We start from the raw sequence: 19537 nt of genomic DNA, 5'->3' as shown, positions 1-19537 counted from the left end.
TCTCAACAGCTTTGAAGAATCTGCATTTGGTTGGTGAGGAAACAGGCTCAGAATGGAGAGAATGTTGCAAGCCCTGCCGCTGTCAGAGCCAGAGCTGGATGGGAGCGCCCGTCACACTCAGAGTCTGAGAACTAAGCCAGCCCGCAACTGCGCCTCGTACTGTGGCGAGAAAAGAGACCGGAGACCTGGCAGGGATTTTATGGAAAAAGAATTGGCCGGGCATGGTGCCTCCGCCTGTAATCCCAGCACTTTGGGAAGCCAAGGTGGGTGGATTACCTGAGGTCAGGAGTTCAAGGCCAGCCTGGCCAACATGGTGAAACCCCATCTCTACTAAAAATACACAAAATTTAGCCGGGCATGGTGGTGCATCTGTAATCCCAGCTACTTGGGAGGCTGAGGCAGGAGAATCACTTGAACCCGGGAGGTGGAGATTGCAGTGAGCCGCGATTGTGCCATTGCACTCCAGCCTTGGTGACAGAGACTCCATCTCAAAAAAAAAAATACCGAAGCTTTGAAGCTTTTATATCAGGGATTTTAACTTTTTTTTTTTTTTTGCCAGACTAAAGTGAAAATCCAAAACACAAATCTTCTATGTTTTCCCCATAAAATCTGTGCAGGAAGCAGAGCAGAGAACGCAGCCCGTTTTCTTCCTCCCCTGCCCAGGGGGTTTCCAGGCCCTGCCGTCTGCAGGCCTCCATGAGCCTCTGCAGGGTCTCTGATCCCTCCACAGGGGTGCTGAGGGTGCGGCCGGCCACACGCGCAGGAGCGCTGCCATCACTGGGCCCTGCCCGCCTCCCAGAGCTCGGTCCGGCGGCATCGTGCGGCCCCAGAGCAGCTGCCCCCGGTGACACATCTGCTGCGGGTTCTCACTCGGTGCTGGCAGGAGTTTGCTGCCAATGTCGCAGTGGCAGACGCTGCTGACTGGCACCTGCCTCCCTGGTAAGGAGCAGCCGCAGCTTTGCCCAGGCCTGTGGCCTCTGGTTTAGGATGTGACACCCGCCCCTCCGCGCTGCAGACGTCCAGGCCAATGGGACGCAGACGGACGCAGAGGCTCCGCCAACGCGTCACGGGGGCCGCCTTCCCCTCCCTCTACTGCCCCTGGGTGGAGACTGGTGGTGTGGGAGCCTCCCGGGACGCGGGGGGCCACCGGCTGGTCCTGCACTGCCCACTCGACTTGCTGCTGCAAGACGTCAGCCCTGCCTGACGTCCACCGAGATCCTCAAGTTTGGATCTGTTGTGGCCCTAACACAGCCCTTGTTATACCACATGGATGGGAAGGGGCCATGGCCCAGTGCAGCTGCCCTAGGAGCCCCACTGCCTGCTCTTTCTGAAGAAATCAGCTCTGAACGCAGAACCTGCCAGCTGGTGCTCAGGTCCAGGACAACTCTGCCTGCGGTTGTAGGGACAGGCCACACCCCACGTCCCGCCCACACCCCGTGTCCATCCTTGCCATGAGGCCGGTCAGGGCTCCAAGGGTCCCCCACAGGACAGGCTGCGACAGACGCAGCACATTTTGCACTGCCAGGAGGTGGGAGGTGCGATTTGTCAGCTCATAAGGCTTAGCCTCACGCAGGTGCAGGTGGACAGAACACCCTCACAGCAGACCCCGGAGGCCTGTGCCTGACATGAAGGCTGACTGACCCTCCCCAGCGCAAGGGACTCCTCCTGCCTGGCCGCAGGCTGGGACCTTTCTCCTGCCTCAGGCTCGACGGAAACCGCAGCTCTTCCTGGTCTCTCGGTGCTGGTCTTTGGGCTGGAACTCAGACCCAGGCTCTGCTGGTCTCCGGTGTACTGACTGCAGCATGGGGCCTCCAGCCTCCAGGACCGGGTGAGCTGATGCCTGCCAATCAGCCACACCCTTTCATCCTGCACCTCCGGAGAACCCTGATCAACACAACTCGGCATCCACAAAACTCGCTCTGAGCTGACACAACTCAGTGTCTGCGACGTCTGCCCACATGCAGAAGAAACTTGGCCACCAGCTTTTAAAGCTGTTGCAAAAATGTTCTCAGTGAATTCAATGCTTCAAATCCCAGTCATGAAATCTATAACTAATTATACTGGTCTTAATTTAATCATGTGAGTTTAAAAGAAAAAATCAATTCACAGAGCCAAAAATCAGCCTGAATGTACAAGGAAGCAATGGATTTTGAAAAACAACCTCCAGTCAGAAACCTCCACCAACAGCGGGCGGGCCAGCAGGCAGGTCTCCAGTGAGCAGACGCACAGTCTGTCCTGGCCTCCAGCCAGCCTGTGGGTGCTCACACCATCCAGGCCGCACAGCAGCCGCCCGGCGCAGAGAGAGCGCGCAGCTCTGCGGGCACGGAAACTGCCACCACCCATCCCTCCAAAGCACTCCGGATCCTCACGGTGGGCGTCACCGGGCCACGTCCACCAGCAGGAAGCCAACACTGGTGCAATCCTGACCACGAGAGCCCACAGGACCCCAAAACCACACCACGCCATTGCAATCATCAAGCCCTGTCGCCGTCAGAGACGGCAGGAGACACCGCTCCCTGCCGATTATTCCGCGGCCATCAGGGCCCACGGCAGCTGAAGCTCGTGATTCCGTCTGTATGTTCACAGGGCGCCTTTGGCGTGGGGGGCTCCGTCTGGGAGCAGACGGTAGGGAGCAGAGAGGTGGCTCGGCCTCCTCCACGTAGCTGTCCACAGTCTAAACTCCTGAAGGCCACAGACTCACTGGAGGTCCCATGAGGGCAAAGGGGCGCACAAGCGGTGCCCACCCCCAGGTGGCTGGGGGCCCAGAGGTGGGAGGTCCTGCCTGGCTGAGCCTCCGCCAGCTGGGAACCGGTGACAACTCCCACTCCAGGTCTGACCTCAGGCCCGTCTGTGTCTCTACAGCCTGGATTAAAACGTCCATGCCATGGCTGCGGGCCGTCCCGTGTGGTGGCGGCGGCTGAGGTGTCTGCAGGTGGTGACCACTGGTGACCTCTCCCAGGAACGATGGCGAGGCTGGGGGTGCAGCGGGTGTGTTTGGGGTTGGAATGTACTTTCTGGGGGTCAGAGAGTTCAGGATAACTCTTGGGGCCACAGATGTTTAGGGTTTGGTTTGTAACCTCTGTGGCCACAGGTAAGATAAACAGTTGAGCGAATCACCCTAACGCCTGGCCACGAAGATGCTGTGGGTTTGGGATAGAACGGATTTTCTCTCCTGGGAAAGGCCCAGCAATGGAGTGAATGATCCCACATGAGAAGGCAGAGGACAGAGCCTGCTTGGACAGCGCAGGGCGGGTCCAGGTGTCCACCTTCCGGTCCCCAGGGCCGTCCCAGCGCATCTGTGGGCCAGTGTGTCCCCTGTGGGCTCGGACTCAACAACTCCTCCCAGTCCAGGCAGCCCAGAGTCAAGCACACACTGACAAAACCGGGTTCTCAGGTTCTGAGCACTGCTGGGGACACACGGGCGTGTTCTGCTCATACATAACTGAGGCTTCCTATTTCTTCGGCACCCACTGTGTGCAGCGGACCAGGCGTTTCCGTGGTCCCTGAGCCGAGCCCTCCCCACAGGGAGCTACTGCCCCGTGCAGGTCACAGCCCAGGGGCGGAAGACTCAGTGCGGGGCGGGCACTGAAAGCAACCAGCACCCTGGGCTTCCCTCATTCTCCGAGGCACCCAGGAGACCCGGGAGGCTGTCCCGGCTGGACTCTGGCTCGGGGTCTCCCCAGAGTCTGCAGAGCTGTGTGTAGGGGCGCTCACGGCTCCTGCACCCCCACCCCTGCACCTGGGACAGCACAGTGTGCGCGGGAAACCCTGCGGAAGCCGACCCCTGTGGTGGCTGGACTCAGCCTCCCGCACACATCCCATCAGAGAGCTCACATTGTGTCAGTAACACCGACTCCTAGTTCTCAAGAACTCGTGTCCTGACAAACAGCACCAAAGCGCTCGCACCCACATGCTCTCCAGGGAGCACCGAGTTACCGTCCCACCGCCATCCCTCAGCGGCCAGCCTGGGATGGTCAACCAGGGACTTGGCTCATCTGAGGCTTGAGCTGGGCTGGGACTTGCACTGTCTGGGATTCAGCATGTATTTATTTAAGTGAGGCTGAGCGTCTTCTCACGGGAATCACCATCATTTTACGGTTCCCACATCCCATCAATCAAGTGGACAGAAGGTGACGTCCTTCACTAGCCCCCAGCTGGACGCTTGGAAGCGCCCTGGCTTCCGGTTTTGTTACGTCACCAACACGCCAATTCTCATGCTTTGAAATATTCTCTTAGGACAGGAGTGAGAACCACCTTTTCTTGGCTCTTCACCCACACAACCAAATCGCTTCCGAAAGAGACCTTCAGTCAGTCAGCAGCAGCTGCAATGCTCGGATACGGGTCACCAGGCCCCACGTGGAGGGCGACTGCTTCTTAACTGGACAAGTGATTTAGGGACATGTGCCAGGAGTATGAAGGGCTGGGTGCCACGGAGCCCAGCGTTGTCCCTGAGAGGATCTGGGGTTTTGGGGTGCACAGTAAGGGTTAGGGCTGGTGTTCCTGGGGTGACTTCTGTAGCTGGGGCAGCCCAAACTTCTATTCTCTAACGTGACACCAATGAATTTTCCCTCCTGGATATTCGACCGAGGACAGCCAAACACTCCAGCACCTTTTGGAAGCACGATCAGGACCTGGACCTCATGGGGACAACGGGGGAAGGCAGCCCGGATGCCAGACGCCCAGACTTGGGCCACGGGCTTGGGTCAGTTCAGCTCCTTGCTGTGCCCTTCAATGAGTGTCCCCCAGGTGGGCAGGGGCTCTGTGGTGCTGACGGTGGGTGCTCTGCCCCGAGGGGTGAAGGGGCCTCCACGCAGTCCAGGGAAGCCGGTGCCGAGGGGAGGGGTGCCCGACCCCCACCTGGTGGGGTGCTCTGCCTCCTGGTGTGGCCATCGGAAAATGCAGGGAGACTGTTTCAGGGCAACACTCAGCTACGCCCGTTCAGACACAGTCACAGCCCCTTCTCTGTGAATTTCACCACTCTGGAAACACAAACCCCCAGGCCCAGGGCCCGGAGCTCACAGTCCCTCCCCAGGACACGACACACGCCGAGCTCACGGTCCCCCCCCAGACACGACACACGCCGAGCTCACGGTCCCCCCACCAGACACGACACACGCCGAGCTCACGGTCCCCCCCCAGACACGACACACGCTGAGCTCATGGTCCCCCCCAGACATGACACACGCTGAGCTCACTCCCTCCCCAGACACAACACACGCTGAGCTCATGGTCCCCCCCCAGACACGACACACGCCGAGCTCACTCCCTCCCCAGACATGACACATGCTGAGCTCATGGTCCCCCCCCAAACACAACACACGCCGAGCTCACGGTCCTTCCCCAGACATGACACACACTGGCAAGCTTTCGCCTTCTCTTGCCTCCTCATGGTAACATAGGTTGACCCACAAGGACACACACTTCTGCGCAGGCCCTGTCAGGTTAGTGGGACAGGATGGATGGGGCAGGAAGTCTAAGACAGGGGCAGGAAGATCCATACCCAGATCTAGGCACCCAGATCTCTCAGCACCCAGACCTCTCAGCACCCAGACCTCGGTACCCAGACCTCGGCACACAACCTCTCAGCACCCAGACCTCAGCACTCAAATCTCTGAGAACACAGACCTCTCGGCACCCAGACCTCAGCACCCAGACCTCTCAGAAAACAGACCTCTCAGCACAGAGACCTCAGCACCCAGACCTCTCAGCACCCAGACCCCTCAGCACCCAGACCTCAGCACCCACACTCTCAGCACCCAGACTTCAGCACCCAGACCTCTTAGCACCCAAACCTCAGGACCACGACCTCTCAGCACCCAGACCTCAGGACCACGACCTCTCAACAGCCAGACCTCAGGACCACGACCTCTCAGCACCCAGACCTCAGCACCCAGATCTCTCAGCACACAGACCTCTCAGCACCCAGACCTCTCAGCACCCAAACCCCTCAGCACCCAGACCTCAGCACCCACACTCTCAGCACCCAGACTTCAGCGCCCAGACCTCTCAGCACCCAGACCTCTCAGCACCCAGACCTCAGGACCACGACCTCTCAGCACCCAGACCTCAGCACCTAGATCTCTCAGCACACAGACCTCTCAGCACCCAGACCTCAGCAACCAGACCTCTTAGCACCCAGACCTCTCAGCACCCAGACCCCTCAGCACCCAGACCTCAGCACCCACACTCTCAGCACCCAGACTTCAGCACCCAGACCTCCTAGCACCCAGACCTCTCAGCACCCAGACCTCAGGACCACGACCTCTCAGCACCCAGACCTCAGGACCACGACCTCTCAGCACCCAGACCTCAGGACCACGACCTCTCAGCACACAGACCTCAGCACCCAGACCTCTCAGCACCCAGATCTCTCAGCACCCAGATCTCTCAGCACCCAGACCTCTCAGCACCCAGACCTCAGCACCCAGACCTCTCAGCACCCAGACCTCAGGACCACGACCTCTCAACACCCAGACCTCAGGACCACGACCTCTCAGCACCTAGACCTCAGCACCCAGACCTCTCAGCACCCAGACCTCAGCACCCAGACCTCTCAGCACCCAGATCTCTCAGCACCCAGATCTCTCAGCACCCAGACCTCTCAGCACCCAGACCTCAGCACCCAGACCTCTCAGCACCCAGACCTCTCAGCACCCAGACCTCTCAGCAGACTTCTCAGCACCCACACTTCAGCACACAGACCTCTCAACAACCAGACCTCTCAGCACCCAGACCTCAGCACCCAGACCTCTCAGCACCCAGACCTCTCAGCACCCAGACCTTGGCACACAGTCCTCTCAGCACAGACCTCTCAGAACCCAGACCTCAGCGCCCAGACCACAGTACCCAGACCTCTCAGCACCCAGACTTCTCAGCACCCAGACCTCTCAACACCCAGACCTCAGAACACAGACCTCTCAGCACCCAGACCTCGGCACACAGTCCTCTCAGCACACAGACCTCTCAGCACACAGACCTCAGCACCCAGACCTCTCAGCACACAGACCTCTCAGCACCCAGACTTCTCAGCACACAGACCTCTCAGCACCCAGACCTCAGAACACAGACCTCTCAGCACACAGACCTCTCAGCACCCAGACCTCAGCACCCAGACCTCTCAGCACCCAGACCTCTCAGCACACAGACCTCTCAGCACCCAGACCTCAGCACTCAGACCTCTCAGCACCCAGACCTCTCAGCACCCAGACCTCAGCACCCAGACCTCTCAGCACACAGATCTCTCAGCACCCAGACTTCTCAGCACACAGACCTCTCAGCACACAGATCTCTCAGCACGCAGACCTCAGCACACAGATCTCTCAGCACGCAAACTTCTCAGAACACAGACCTCAGCACCCAAACTTCTCAGCACAGAGACCTCTCAACACCCAGACCTCAGCACACAGTCCTCTCAGCACACAGACCTCAGCACCCAGACTTCTCAGCACACAGATCTCTCAGCACACAGACCTCTCAGCACCCAGACTTTGGCACACAGAACTCAGCACCCAAACTTCTCAGCACACAGACCTCTCAGCACCCAGACCTCGGCACACAGTCCTCTCAGCACACAGACCTCAGCACCCAGAACTCAGCATCCAAACTTCTCAGCACACAGACCTCGGCACCCAGACCTCTCAGCACCCAGACCTCAGCACCCAGACCTCTCAGCACAGAGACCTCGGCACCCAGACCTCAGCACCCAGACCTCTCAGCACTCAGACCTCTCGGCACCCAGACCTCAGCACCCAGACCTCTCAGCAACCAGACGTCAGCACCCAGACCTCTCAGCACACAGACCTCTCAGCACCCAGACCTCGGCACACAGTCCTCTCAGCACACAGACCTCAGCACCCAGTACTCAGCACCCAAACTTCTCAGCACACAGACCTTGGCACCCAGACCTCAGCACCCAGACCTCAGCACCCAGACTTTGGCACACAGAACTCAGCACCCAAACTTCTCAGCACACAGACCTCTCAGCACCCAGACTTCGGCACACAGAACTCAACACCCAAACTTCTCAGCACACAGACCTCTCAGCACCCAGACTTCGGCACACAGAACTCAGCACCCAAACTTCTCAGCACACAGACTTCTCAGCACCCAGACCTTGGCACACAGTCCTCTCAGCACCCCAACCTCAGCACCGAGACTTCTCAGCACACAGATCTCTCAGCACCCAGACTTCTCGGCACCCAGACTTCTCAGCACCCAGACCTCTCAGCACACAGACCTCTCAGCACCCAGACCTCGGCACACAGTCCTCTCAGCACACAGACCTCAGCACCCAGTACTCAGCACCCAAACTTCTCAGCACACAGACCTTGGCACCCAGACCTCAGCACCCAGACCTCTCAGCACACAGACCTCTCAGCACCCAGACTTTGGCACACAGAACTCAGCACCCAAACTTCTCAGCACACAGACCTCTCAGCACCCAGACTTCGGCACACAGAACTCAGCACCCAAACTTCTCAGCACACAGACTTCTCAGCACCCAGACCTCGGCACACAGTCCTCTCAGCACCCCAACCTCAGCACCGAGACTTCTCAGCACACAGATCTCTCAGCACCCAGACTTCTCGGCACCCAAACTTCTCAGCACACAGACCTCTCAGCACCCAGACCTTGGCACCCAGACCTCTCAGCACACAGACCTCTCAGCACCCAGACCTTGGCACCCAGACCTCTCAGCACACAGACCTCAGTACCCAGACCTCTCAGCACACAGACCTCGGCACCCAGACCTCGGTTCCCTAGCCAGAAGCCTGCCTGGCCCTGGCACTGTCCCCCAGCCCTGAAACAATGCGGTTGGGTCTCCTTGGTCCAGAATGACCAAATGTCACACAATTCTCTAGGCCCCGGATACCCAGTATTTTAGCTCCACGTTGTCCAAACTTCGAAGGCCTGACGGGCTGAGCAGTTTCCGGCGGAGGCCTGTGGACCGGATGCTGCGTCTGGAAACCGAATGTAACTTGGAGCCTCTGTTGTCTCCCGCCGGGGGTGGGGGTTGGCCAAGACCACCATCAGCGGCGCTCCCTCAGCCCGGCCGCCTCCAGCCCGGCCCCGGCCCACCCCAGCCCCTGCAGCCCCCAGCCCGGTCCTAGGCCCGGCCACGGCTGCCCCCGCGCCCTTTCCCCACCCACCTCCCCGCAGCCCCAGCTCCGGCCCGGTCCCCGCCACCCCCGGCCGCGCTCACCCGCTCCTCCTCGGCGCGGATGTCCGGCATGGTGCTCAGGCAGAGGCCCACGGCCGTGACGGCCACGAAGGACACGGACACGCAGGCGAAGAGCTTGCCCGCCAGCCCCGAGTGCGGGTTGTCCACCACGTCGCGCAGGCGCCGCCGGCCGCGCTGCAGCCGCCCCCGAGGTCCCGGGGCGCGCGCCGGGCTCCCCTGCGCCCCGCGCTCCGTCGGCCCCGCGCGGGCCTCGGCCGCCTCCTCCTCGCGGCGGCGCAGGCGGCGCAGGCAGCAGCGCTCCAGGCGCGCCTCGTCGATGCCCCAGTAGGCCAGCTCGTCGCGGAAGGCCAGCGCGCACGGGCCCCGCAGCAGCCGCAGCTTCCCCGCGCGCAAAAGCGCCACGATGGCGCGGAAGGCGCACGGGCTGCGGTCGAAGAAGAACTCGTCGCGGCTCACGTCGTAGTCGTCGCACACGCGCAGCAGGTCGTCGTGGCCGCGGCAGGCGCGCAGGCGTTCCAGGCGCGCGAGGGGACATCGCGCCAGCGCGGCCCAGGCCAGGCGCACGCGGCAGCCGCCCACGTTGATGATGACGTGCCGGGCGCGGGTCCCGCCGCCGCCGCCGCCGCCGCCCGGGGAGCAGGGCCGTGGCTCCATGCGCGGGGCCGGACCGGACCGGACCGAGGGGCTCCCGCCGGGCTCCTGCAAAAGGAACGGAGCGCGTTAGGGCCGCGAGGGCTGAGCTGGGGGAGCGCGTCCGCCCGCGGGGATCCAGGGGCCGGGCCGGCACCGAACCCTCGGAGGTGAGCTCGGAGGCCCCTCCGCCCGCCCACTTCCCGCTCCTCCGCAGGCCCGACCTCTGCACCTGGTCCGCATGGGGGACCCTCAAGCGTCCGGCGGACCCCGCCAGGTGGCGACCCGCCTTGAGTTGGCACCGAGGGAACAGCCGGGTGCTCACACTAGGGGGCTTGGAACGAGGGGTCGAACGGAGCTTTCACAAATCGACGCAAACTCCAAAGAGCCAGATGTTTCAGGGCGGACCCCACCGACCGGTGAGGACGCCGTGATGTCTGGAGGGAGAGACGCAGTCCTAGCTTAGTTTCTCACGGTGTGTCCCGCGGACCAGCCACGTCAGAATCAGCCAGGGGACCTGCTGGAAAACGGCATTCCCGGCCCTACTCAGCATTCTGTGAGGCGGAGAAACTGCGGAGTAAGGAGCTCCAAAAGTCCATCCCTACCTTAACACAATGGAAAACCTGGTGAAAACTGTCAAGAGTCAACTTTTTTGGAACTCTGGAAAGTAACCAAAAGCTTGCACCAACCGTGGGGCACTGAGAAAGAACAGCTGAGTCTTCGTCACAACAATAAGCTTTGTCGCTCCCCAGCTCCGCGGGGACAGCAACAGCCTGCATTCCCGGTACCAGCACTGGAAGGAGAAGCTACAGGACTCTTTGACCAGGAATCGTAATTACTTTGGCTCCGTGGAAGACTGGCTCAAATTCCTGCCTTCATCTGCGGTGTCTTGGAACTCCGTCTGTGCAAAGGCAGCCACTTGGGGAGTGTGTGTCCAAAACATTGATAGGAAAGTGTTTTAGCCATTGCTGCCTGAGGCAATGGATTATAGTTGGCACCGCAGGCTAAACAAAAAGCTGGGGACGAAAGGCTGGGGAATGAGATGATTTAGGAAATAAGGGCTTGATAAAGTTCTAAGAGTTCCCGGGAATCTGGAATGCCACGCACATGCCTGGGCTGCGCACATGCCAGAAAAAACCCGAGAAGTCCCTGAAGTGCCTCCTCGGGCTGACCTTCAGATTCTGCGAGCAGGAGGTGATAAGACAGAGGCTTGACCAGCCTGGCTGAGTGCTGAAGGTGGCTCCAAGACACACAGAGCCCATCTGCAAAAACAAGTTTTAGTTTTCATTCCAGACGTTTAAGAATCTGTATGTCCCATCACTTGCTGCCCTCTAAGCTAATAGAACAGACATCAGTGGCCACATCAGACAAAGAATATGGACTTTACAAAATTAGTTCACAAAAGTTACTCAACAAACCACAGTAGCTACAAAAACTCCTTGGGAGAGGGGAGAGTCTAATTTCCAGAACTGCCACTTATTAAAAATTTCATTTTCAACAAAAAATTACAAGGCATACAAAGAATACAAGAATGTAGCTCACAGACAGGAAAAAGGAACTAAAACAGAATATCACTGAAGAAACACAGATATTGGACTCACCAGAAGAGACTTCACATAAGCTTATTTAATATCTTCAAAGAGCTAGAGGAATTTGTGAGAATGATGTCTCACCAAATAGAGAATATCAATAAAGAGACAGAAGTTATATTAAAAAAAGTGATAGAAATTCTGGTGTTGAAAGTGTAATAGCTGAAAGGAAAAGCTCATTAGAGGGTCTCAGCAGCAGCTATGAACACGCTGAAGAAATAATCAGAGAAACTGGAGATACGTCATTTGATGCTGTCCTACCTGAGGAGCAGAAAGAAAACGGAAGAAAACGGAACAGAGCCTAAGAGACCCGTGGGACCATCACGTGTACCAGCTTTTGCATAGTGAGAGTCCCGAAAGGAAAGAGGGAACAGGGAAGAAAGAATATTTGAAGAAATATGGTTTAAAAACCCTCCAAATTTGATGAAAAACATTAATCTACACATCTAAGAAACTCAACAAACTCCAAGTAAGATAAATTCAAAGACATCCACACTGACGCACCACAAACTGTCAAAGACCCGGCACAATGGCTTACGCCTGTAATCCCAGCACTTTGGGAGGCCGAGGCAGGTGGATCCTCTGAGGTCAGGAGTTTGAGACCAGCCTGGCCAACATAGCAAAAACTTGTCTCTACTAAAAATACAAAAATTAGCTGGGTGTGGTGGCAGGTGCCCGTAATCCCAGCTACTCGGGAGGCTGAGGCAGGGAGAATTGCCTGAACCTGGGAATGGAGGTTTCAGTGAGCCGAGATCACGCCACTGCAGTCCAGCCTGGGTAACAGAGTGAGACTCCATCTCAAAAAAAAAAAAAAAAAAAAAAAGAGAAAAGAAAACAGAAGCAGAAGCAAAAATCCTCCACAAAACACGAGCAAAATAAATCCAGCTTCATATTAAAAGGATTATACATGATGACCATTTGATCGTTTACCATAGAGATTCATCACAGGAATACAAGGGTGGCACAATACACAAAAATTAATATAATATGCTTATTTATAGGATGAAGGGAAAAATCATGCGATAATTTCAATAAATGCAGAAAAAGGATTTGACAAAGTCTAACATCCTTTCCAGATTAAACAAAAAACTCAATAACTAGGTCTAAAAGAGAACTTCCTCCCTATGACAAGGTCCACGTAGGAAAAACTCGCAGACTTCCTCCACATGACAAAGTCCACATAGGAAAAACTCACCGCTAACTTCATAGTCAACGGTGAAAGGCCAGATTCTTTTCCCCTAAGACCAGGAACAAGACTGAAATGCCTGCTCTCATCAGTTCTACTTAATATTGTACTGAAAATTATAGTCAGAAAAATTAGGCAAGAGAAAGAAATAAAAGGCATCCAGACTCAAAAGAAAAAAGTAAAACTATATTTTGAGATAACTTGATCTTATGATCTTATGTACAGAAAACCTTAAAGAACACACATGCACACACACACGCACACATACACACGTGCACACACACACACACCCACACCCACACACATACACACATACACACACATACACACATACACACACATACACATCACTATGAGAATGGGTTCAGCAAAATTGCAAGACATGAGATCAGTAAAAAAAATCAGTTGTATTTCTATACAAAAGCAATGAATAATCAGAAAAGGAAGTTAAAAAAATTCCATTTCTAAGAGCATCAGAAAGAATAAAATACTTAGGAATAAATTTAACCAAGGAGTGGAAACTGAAACCCACACTGAAAACTGAAAACTACAAACATTGGTGGGAGAAATTTTAAGACTAAATAAATGAAAAGACATTCCATGCTCATGTATTGGAAGACTTAATATTGTTAAGATGGCAATCTTCCCTAAGTTGATCAACAGAGTCAATCCAATCCATATGAAAATCCCAGTTACTTTTTTGAAAACATTGACAAGTTGAACCTAAAATTCTATTGGAAATGCAAGGTAGCCAAAACAATCTTGACAAAGAACAAAGTTGGAGGGCCCAAACTTACTTGATACCATTTTATTACATGCCTCCACCTACATCTTGTGTCGAAATGAGATCTGTTCGTTTAAAAGTGTGTGGTACCTACCCCCAACCTCGTTCTTGCTTTAACCATATAACAAGCCTGCTCCCCCTTTGCTTTCGGCCATAACTGGAAGCTTCCCAAAGCCTCCCCAGAAGCTTAGCAGACGTTGGCACCGTGCCTCCTTTACAGCCTGAAGAACCATGAGCGAATTAAACCTCTTTTCTTTATAAATGACCAAGTCTCAGGTATTCCTTTATAGGAATGCGAACATGGACTAGTACATTACTACTTACTCAAACTGAGTATAAAGCTACAGCAATCAAGAGTGTAGTACTAGCATAAAGAGAGACATAAAAATCAATGGAGCAGAATTGAAAGTCCAGAAATGAACCCATAAATCTACTGTCAGTTCATTTTTGACAAGGTCGTCAAGACTATTCAATGGTGAAATAATAGTGTCTCCAACAAATGGTTATCCACATGTAAAAAAATAAAGTTGGACCCTGCTATCGTTTGGATTTTGGCCTCCAAATCTTATATTGGAATTTGATACCCAATGTCGGAGGTGGGGCCTAATGGGAGGGGTTTGGGTCATGGGGGCGGATCCCTCACGCATGGCTGGGTGGTGTCTTCATGGTAATGAGTGAGTTCTCGCTCTATGAGTTCACTCCAGAGTTGGCTGTTGAACCCGCCTGGCACCCCTAGCCCTTGCTTCCTCCCTCTCCGTGTGGTCTCCGCAAACACCAGCTCCATGCCATCTTCTGCCATGACTGGAGCTGCCTGTGGCCTTCCTCAGATGCAGATGCCTGATCTTGAACTTTTCCAGACATCAGAATCATGATGACATCACAACCTTCTTTTTAAAATGAATTATCTGGCCTCAGGTATTCCTTTATAGCAACACTGAATGGACCAAGATGCCTACATCACACTATATATAAAAACTAATTCAAACTAGATCAAAGACCTTAATGTAAGAGCTAAAACTCTAAAACACACGTAGAAGAAAATAGAGTGTACATCTTCATGACCGTGGATGAGACATTGGTTTCTGAGACAGAATGCCAAAAGCACAAGCAACAAAAGAAAAAAAGATAAATTGGACTTCATTCCAATGAAACTCTTGTATATCAAAGAACAGGACCAGGAAAATGAATGACAAGTAACGGTGGGAAAAAAAGAGCTGCAAGTCACATATCTGATAAGAGTCCGGTATCCAGAATGTTAGGAACTCTTGGAGCTCAACAACAAATGACAAACAACCCAATTTAAACATGGGCAGAGGATCTGAATAGATATTTCTCCCAAGGAAATATGTGAATGGCTAATAAGCACATGAAAGGTGATCAATATCATTAGTCATTATGGAAACGTAAATTAAAACTACAAGATACCACTTCACATCCACTAGGGTAGTTATAATCAAACAAATGGAAAAAAAACCCAACAAGTGTTGGAGAGGATGTGGAAAAATTGGACCCCTGTACATTGCTGGTGGGAATATAAAATGTCACAGCCACAGTGGAAAACAGTCTGGCAGTTCCTCAAAAATTTAAACGTGGAGTTCTCATGTGACCCAGCGACCCCACTCCGAGATGTACACTCAAGACAAATGAAACCATGTGCTCACACAAAAACTTGTACATAAATGTTCACAGTGGCATTACTATAATAGCCAAAAACTGAAAACAACCCGAATTCCATCAACTGATAAATGGAGAAGCAAAATGTGGGCCTCCATACAGGAATGTTATGCAGCCACAAACAGGAACCACTTGCTGCTAATGCCACAGTGTGGATAAAGCCTGTGCTAAGAGAAAGAAGCCAGGCAGAAAAGGTCACATATAGTGGGAATCCGTTTATATAAAACGTCCGAGCCGGGCACGGTGGCTCACGCCTGTAATCCCAGCATTTTGGGAGGCTGAGGTGGGTGGATCACTTGAGGTCAGGAGTTTGAGACCAGCCTGGTCAACATGGCAAAACCCTGTCTCTACCAAAAAATAAAAAACTTAGCTGGGCGCGGTGGCGGGTACCTGTAGTCCCAGCTACTCGGGAGGCTGAGGCAGGAGAATCACTTGAACCCGGGAGTCAGAGGTTTCAGTGAAATAAGATCATGCCACTGCACTCCAGCCTGGGAGACAGAGGGAGACTGTCTCAAAAAATAAAATAAATAAAATAAAATATCCACGATAAGTAAATTCACAGAGACAGAAAGCCGGCGAGGGGGTTCCAGAGGATGAGAAGAGGGGCGATGGGGAGTGACTGCTAATGGCTCAGGGTTTCTTTTGGGACGATGAAAAGTCCTGGAATTAGACAGTGGTGATGGTTGGATAACATTGTTAATACAGTGAAAACCACTGAATCGTGCACATAAAAATGGTAAATATAACGTTACATGAATTTTATCTCAATTTATAAAAATCATTCTGAGTGAGTAGGTTTCAGGGGGGATCCAGTGACACACAAGCCTCATCGCTGAGGTTCGAGAGCCGCTGCCTTCCACTGTCAACGTCAAGCCCTTTTTCTGGTTGTTGCTGACAACTGTATCCTAGGACCTCTGCCAAGTAAAGCTTAAATCCACACTACGGCAACTCAGGAATCAGAGAAGAGGGGGGCGTGGTGGGTTTGCTCAGTGTAGCTCGCAGACTGAACGCTCGACCCAAGCGTGTGATTCACTCGAGATTTTAGGGGGGAAAAGTCAAATGAAAAGGAAGGAGGGAGGGAAAGACAGCCTAACAAAATGGCATTAGCTTGCCTGTAAGAGCTCAGCACCCCAGTGAAGAATTGCAGAAGTCGCTTCTGAATGGGAGAAAGCTCCTTGGACGGCTACTGCAATGGAGGCCAGAAGAGAAGCACTCAGTAATCACTGGGACCACGTGTGCTGTGACCTTCAGCGCCAAGTTCGCTGCATGAGAAGAGGGGGGACGTGGTCAGGATTCAAATGGTTATGTGTGCCTCTATGCCCCAAGGTTCACTCAGTGAACATGTGATCTAAACCTCTGTGCCAGACACCCCATGCCAAGGACATGGCCTGGAGCACAGATCTGAGGAACACAGACAAGTCCGATTCATCCAATACTACACAGGGCTGTGGGGGCGGCTGTGGGGGGCAGCTGTGGGGGTGGCTGTCAGGGGCGGATGTGGGGGGGCAGCTGTGGGGGGGCGGCTGTGGGGGGCAGGCAGAGAGGTCCACAAAGCAGGAGAGCTCCTCTGGGACGGAGGGCTGGCCCAGCAGAAGGGCTGGAGCAGGGCACCTGATTTTATTCAAAAGCAATCAGCTGCTTAGGTCATGGAAACCTGCTGTGGAGATTTCCCGAGCCCTACAAGTCAAGCGCTCTGGGGGATTAAAGCCTCTGAAGGTTCCAACCTGCCAGCCTCCCCAGGGCTCACAAGACGGAGCTTCCTAATGCGGCAGGAAGTCGTCTGAACGTGCTGCCTCAGAAACTGCCTGGAATAAGCAGCAACTGTCCCAGTTTGTCGAAGAAACCTAGTGTGCAAACCCAGCTGCTGGAGCCCTTTGTGGCGCAGCAGACGGCCCTGTGAGCTCCCCGGTCCTCTGCGGTCCCAGGCGGGGTTCAGAAGGGGCTGCGCCCAAGTTCTGGGCTGCCTGTGAGGCATGCCTTTGACAGGTGTGTGTCAACAGTCACCAGAGTCTCAGCTTCACCATCAGCAGGAGGCACAAGAACCCACCAAGAAGACCCTCTCTTGAAATGGAAAATGATAATCCCAGTACGACTTGAGGTTTCTTGCCCAATTCTGGCAGGTTCTGGGTTTACCTGGCTCTGTGAAGGTACAGGGTATTCTCTTTCAGGGAACCGGTGAAACCACAGCTGAGACCAGCGGCTTTGACCTGGAAAATGAACGTCCAGTTTCACCCTAAGGGACAGAGAGTCGCCTGCGTTATTACTGCGGAGCATCGTGGCTCTGACGCCCCACCCCTCCAGTCCCCGCGAGCACACACGCCAGGCTTGCAGGACAGGTTGACTTCCCTTGTAGCCAAATCCATTGCACACTCCATTTTTTGTAGGCAGGAATGAATAATTATTAAAATAAGTGGATAATCAGGTATAACCTGGAACTTTTGCTGTAAAAGGCTTTCTTCCTCCCAGAACATACATTTTAAAATATGGACGTAAGTTATATGCTACATTAGAAGTGTTCTAAAGCTAATTACTTGACTTAGGAGATTACAAAGTTACTTCCGAAAGCTCTGGAGTTCCTCCCCATTCTCTGCAAAACGTCAGAAAAAGAAAGACAACGCACAGCTCAATAGAAAAAATGGGCCAACTGACATAAAGTTCACATCAAAGGGGGAAAAGGCTTTCAACATATGAAAAAATGCTCAATTTCATTCATAAGAGCAAAAATAAGCATCTTGAATTGCCACAAGGTATTAGACTAGATCAACCAGTTTGACGACACTCTTGTCAAGAGCGTGGGGTCTGGTTCAGTGACGACAGAGGTGAACGGGAACGGCCATCACAGCACGAGGGCAGAGGCTGAACTGATCTAAGGAAAGCAGGGGCCGTGCAGGGTCCCCTCCACGGAGGATGATCGGGAAGGAAACCCACCAGCCAGTACCGGAAGGTTTCAAGGCCTCTCTGCTTGGCCAGGTCAAAAACAGTGCTGTGTGTCTACGAGCCTAGCATGCAGTGGGGTGAGGCTGGAATTTTGGTGGGTGATACAGCCAAGACATGATCACACACAAAGGTGGTTGCAGGCCAGCGATACCCCTGAAACTGACAGAACCAAGCAGAGAACCAGTCAGAGCGGCAGTTCCCAGCAGTGGGGGTGATTCTGCCCTGGGGCAGCCCGCAAGGTCTGCAGACATCTGTAATGGTCATGACTGCTGTGACTGGCGTCCAGTGGGTAGAAACCAGAGACACTGCCAACACCCTGCACAGGACGGGCCCCCAGAGCAAAGAAGTTTGCAGCCCAATGTCAGCAGGGCACTGGCCCGGAGGTACTCTCAGTTCAAGCCTCCTGGGATTCCCACAGACAAAGCCCCAGCCAGGACGAACTGAAACTAAAATGACAAACCACACACAGCAACAGTCCACCGTGAGCACACGCCAGCACACACCAGCACACACAGCCTCCTGGGAACTTTAGAAAATAGAATTATAAAAAATAATGAACGAAGGAATTAAAAACACTAGGGAAAGCAAAGACATTACAAAAAATAAAACAAACAAAAAACAAAACCCCCCCAGAGAATCTAAATAAGAAACAAAACTAGAAATGAAAAAGTACAGTCGGTAGACAAGATTGACATTAGAAAGGTCTCACACTGAGGACCGTCTCCCAGAGGCATTGGGGTCCACAGGAGGCAAATATTACAGAAAAGTCACACATGGAGGAGAAAGTAAAATCACCAAAAGTGGTTTACCAGGAAGCTCAGAAGGGGCAGGAATAAGCCAATGAGGCCGGGTGCGGTGGCTCACGCCTGTAATCCCAGCACTTTGGGAGGCCAAGGCGGGCAGATCACGAGGTCAGGAGATCGAGACCACAGTGAAACCTCGTCTCCACTAAAAATACAAAAAATTAGCCAGGCGTGGTGGCGGGTACCTGTAGTCCCAGCTACTCGGGAGGCTGAGGCAGGAGAATGGCGTGAACCTGGGGGAGGTGGAGCTTGCAGTGAGCCAAGATCACGCCACTGCACTCCAGCCTGGGCGACAGAGTGAGACTCCATCTCAAAAAAAAAAAAAAAAAAAGCCAAGGAAAGGCAATGTATAAAGACTTGGATTTTACCAGCCTTATGGAAGGCAGGAGGTCTATCATTAAAGGCTCTTTGAGGATGAGGAATCGTGCACCCCTGGGCCCTCCATGGGGACGGACCTCTGTAACATTTACTTTTAAAATAAACGTAGCCAGGGAAACTTGATGCCGAGCTTAGGGAATCGGAAAGCTCTTGTGTTTCTGCATGTGAGTGTTGTGATGGCACCCAGGCAGGACACGGCACCCAGGCAGGACACGGCACCCAGGCACACACGGCCACTGCTGCCCTCACACAGGGGCTGGGGGCTTGGGTGAACAGGGCTGGGCCAGTGAGGCTCTGCCGGGCGGTGACGGAAGCAGAAGGCCGGGCTCTGCTCTTCCTGTGGACAGGCAGCCCCCTGCCTTCCCTCCGGGGCCA

General features: G+C 54.0%; 1 protein-coding gene across 2 annotated transcripts in view; it reads right to left on the bottom strand.

Annotated features, from left to right (window-relative positions):
- Nucleotides 1–19537, bottom strand: part of KCNG2 (potassium voltage-gated channel modifier subfamily G member 2) — a 105845-nt gene that overhangs the window by 31073 nt on the left and 55235 nt on the right. Inside the window, exons 2-3 of one of the 2 annotated variants that reach the window (XM_054461366.2) lie at nt 17178–17251; nt 9203–9880 (exon numbers count right to left, since the gene is read on the bottom strand). In XM_054461366.2, coding sequence (XP_054317341.2) covers nt 9203–9835 — 633 coding nt within the window. In that variant the 5' untranslated portion in view covers nt 9836–9880; nt 17178–17251. The remainder of the gene's footprint in view (nt 1–9202; nt 9881–17177; nt 17252–19537) is intronic. The other variant, XM_063653865.1, reaches the window with a different exon arrangement.

The sequence above is a fragment of the Pongo pygmaeus genome, chromosome 17 (genome assembly GCF_028885625.2).
Source record: "Pongo pygmaeus isolate AG05252 chromosome 17, NHGRI_mPonPyg2-v2.0_pri, whole genome shotgun sequence".
Classification (NCBI taxonomy): Eukaryota; Metazoa; Chordata; class Mammalia; order Primates; family Hominidae; genus Pongo; species Pongo pygmaeus.
Note: the sequence above shows the minus strand (reverse complement) of the source record. Positions and strands in the feature narration are given on the sequence as shown.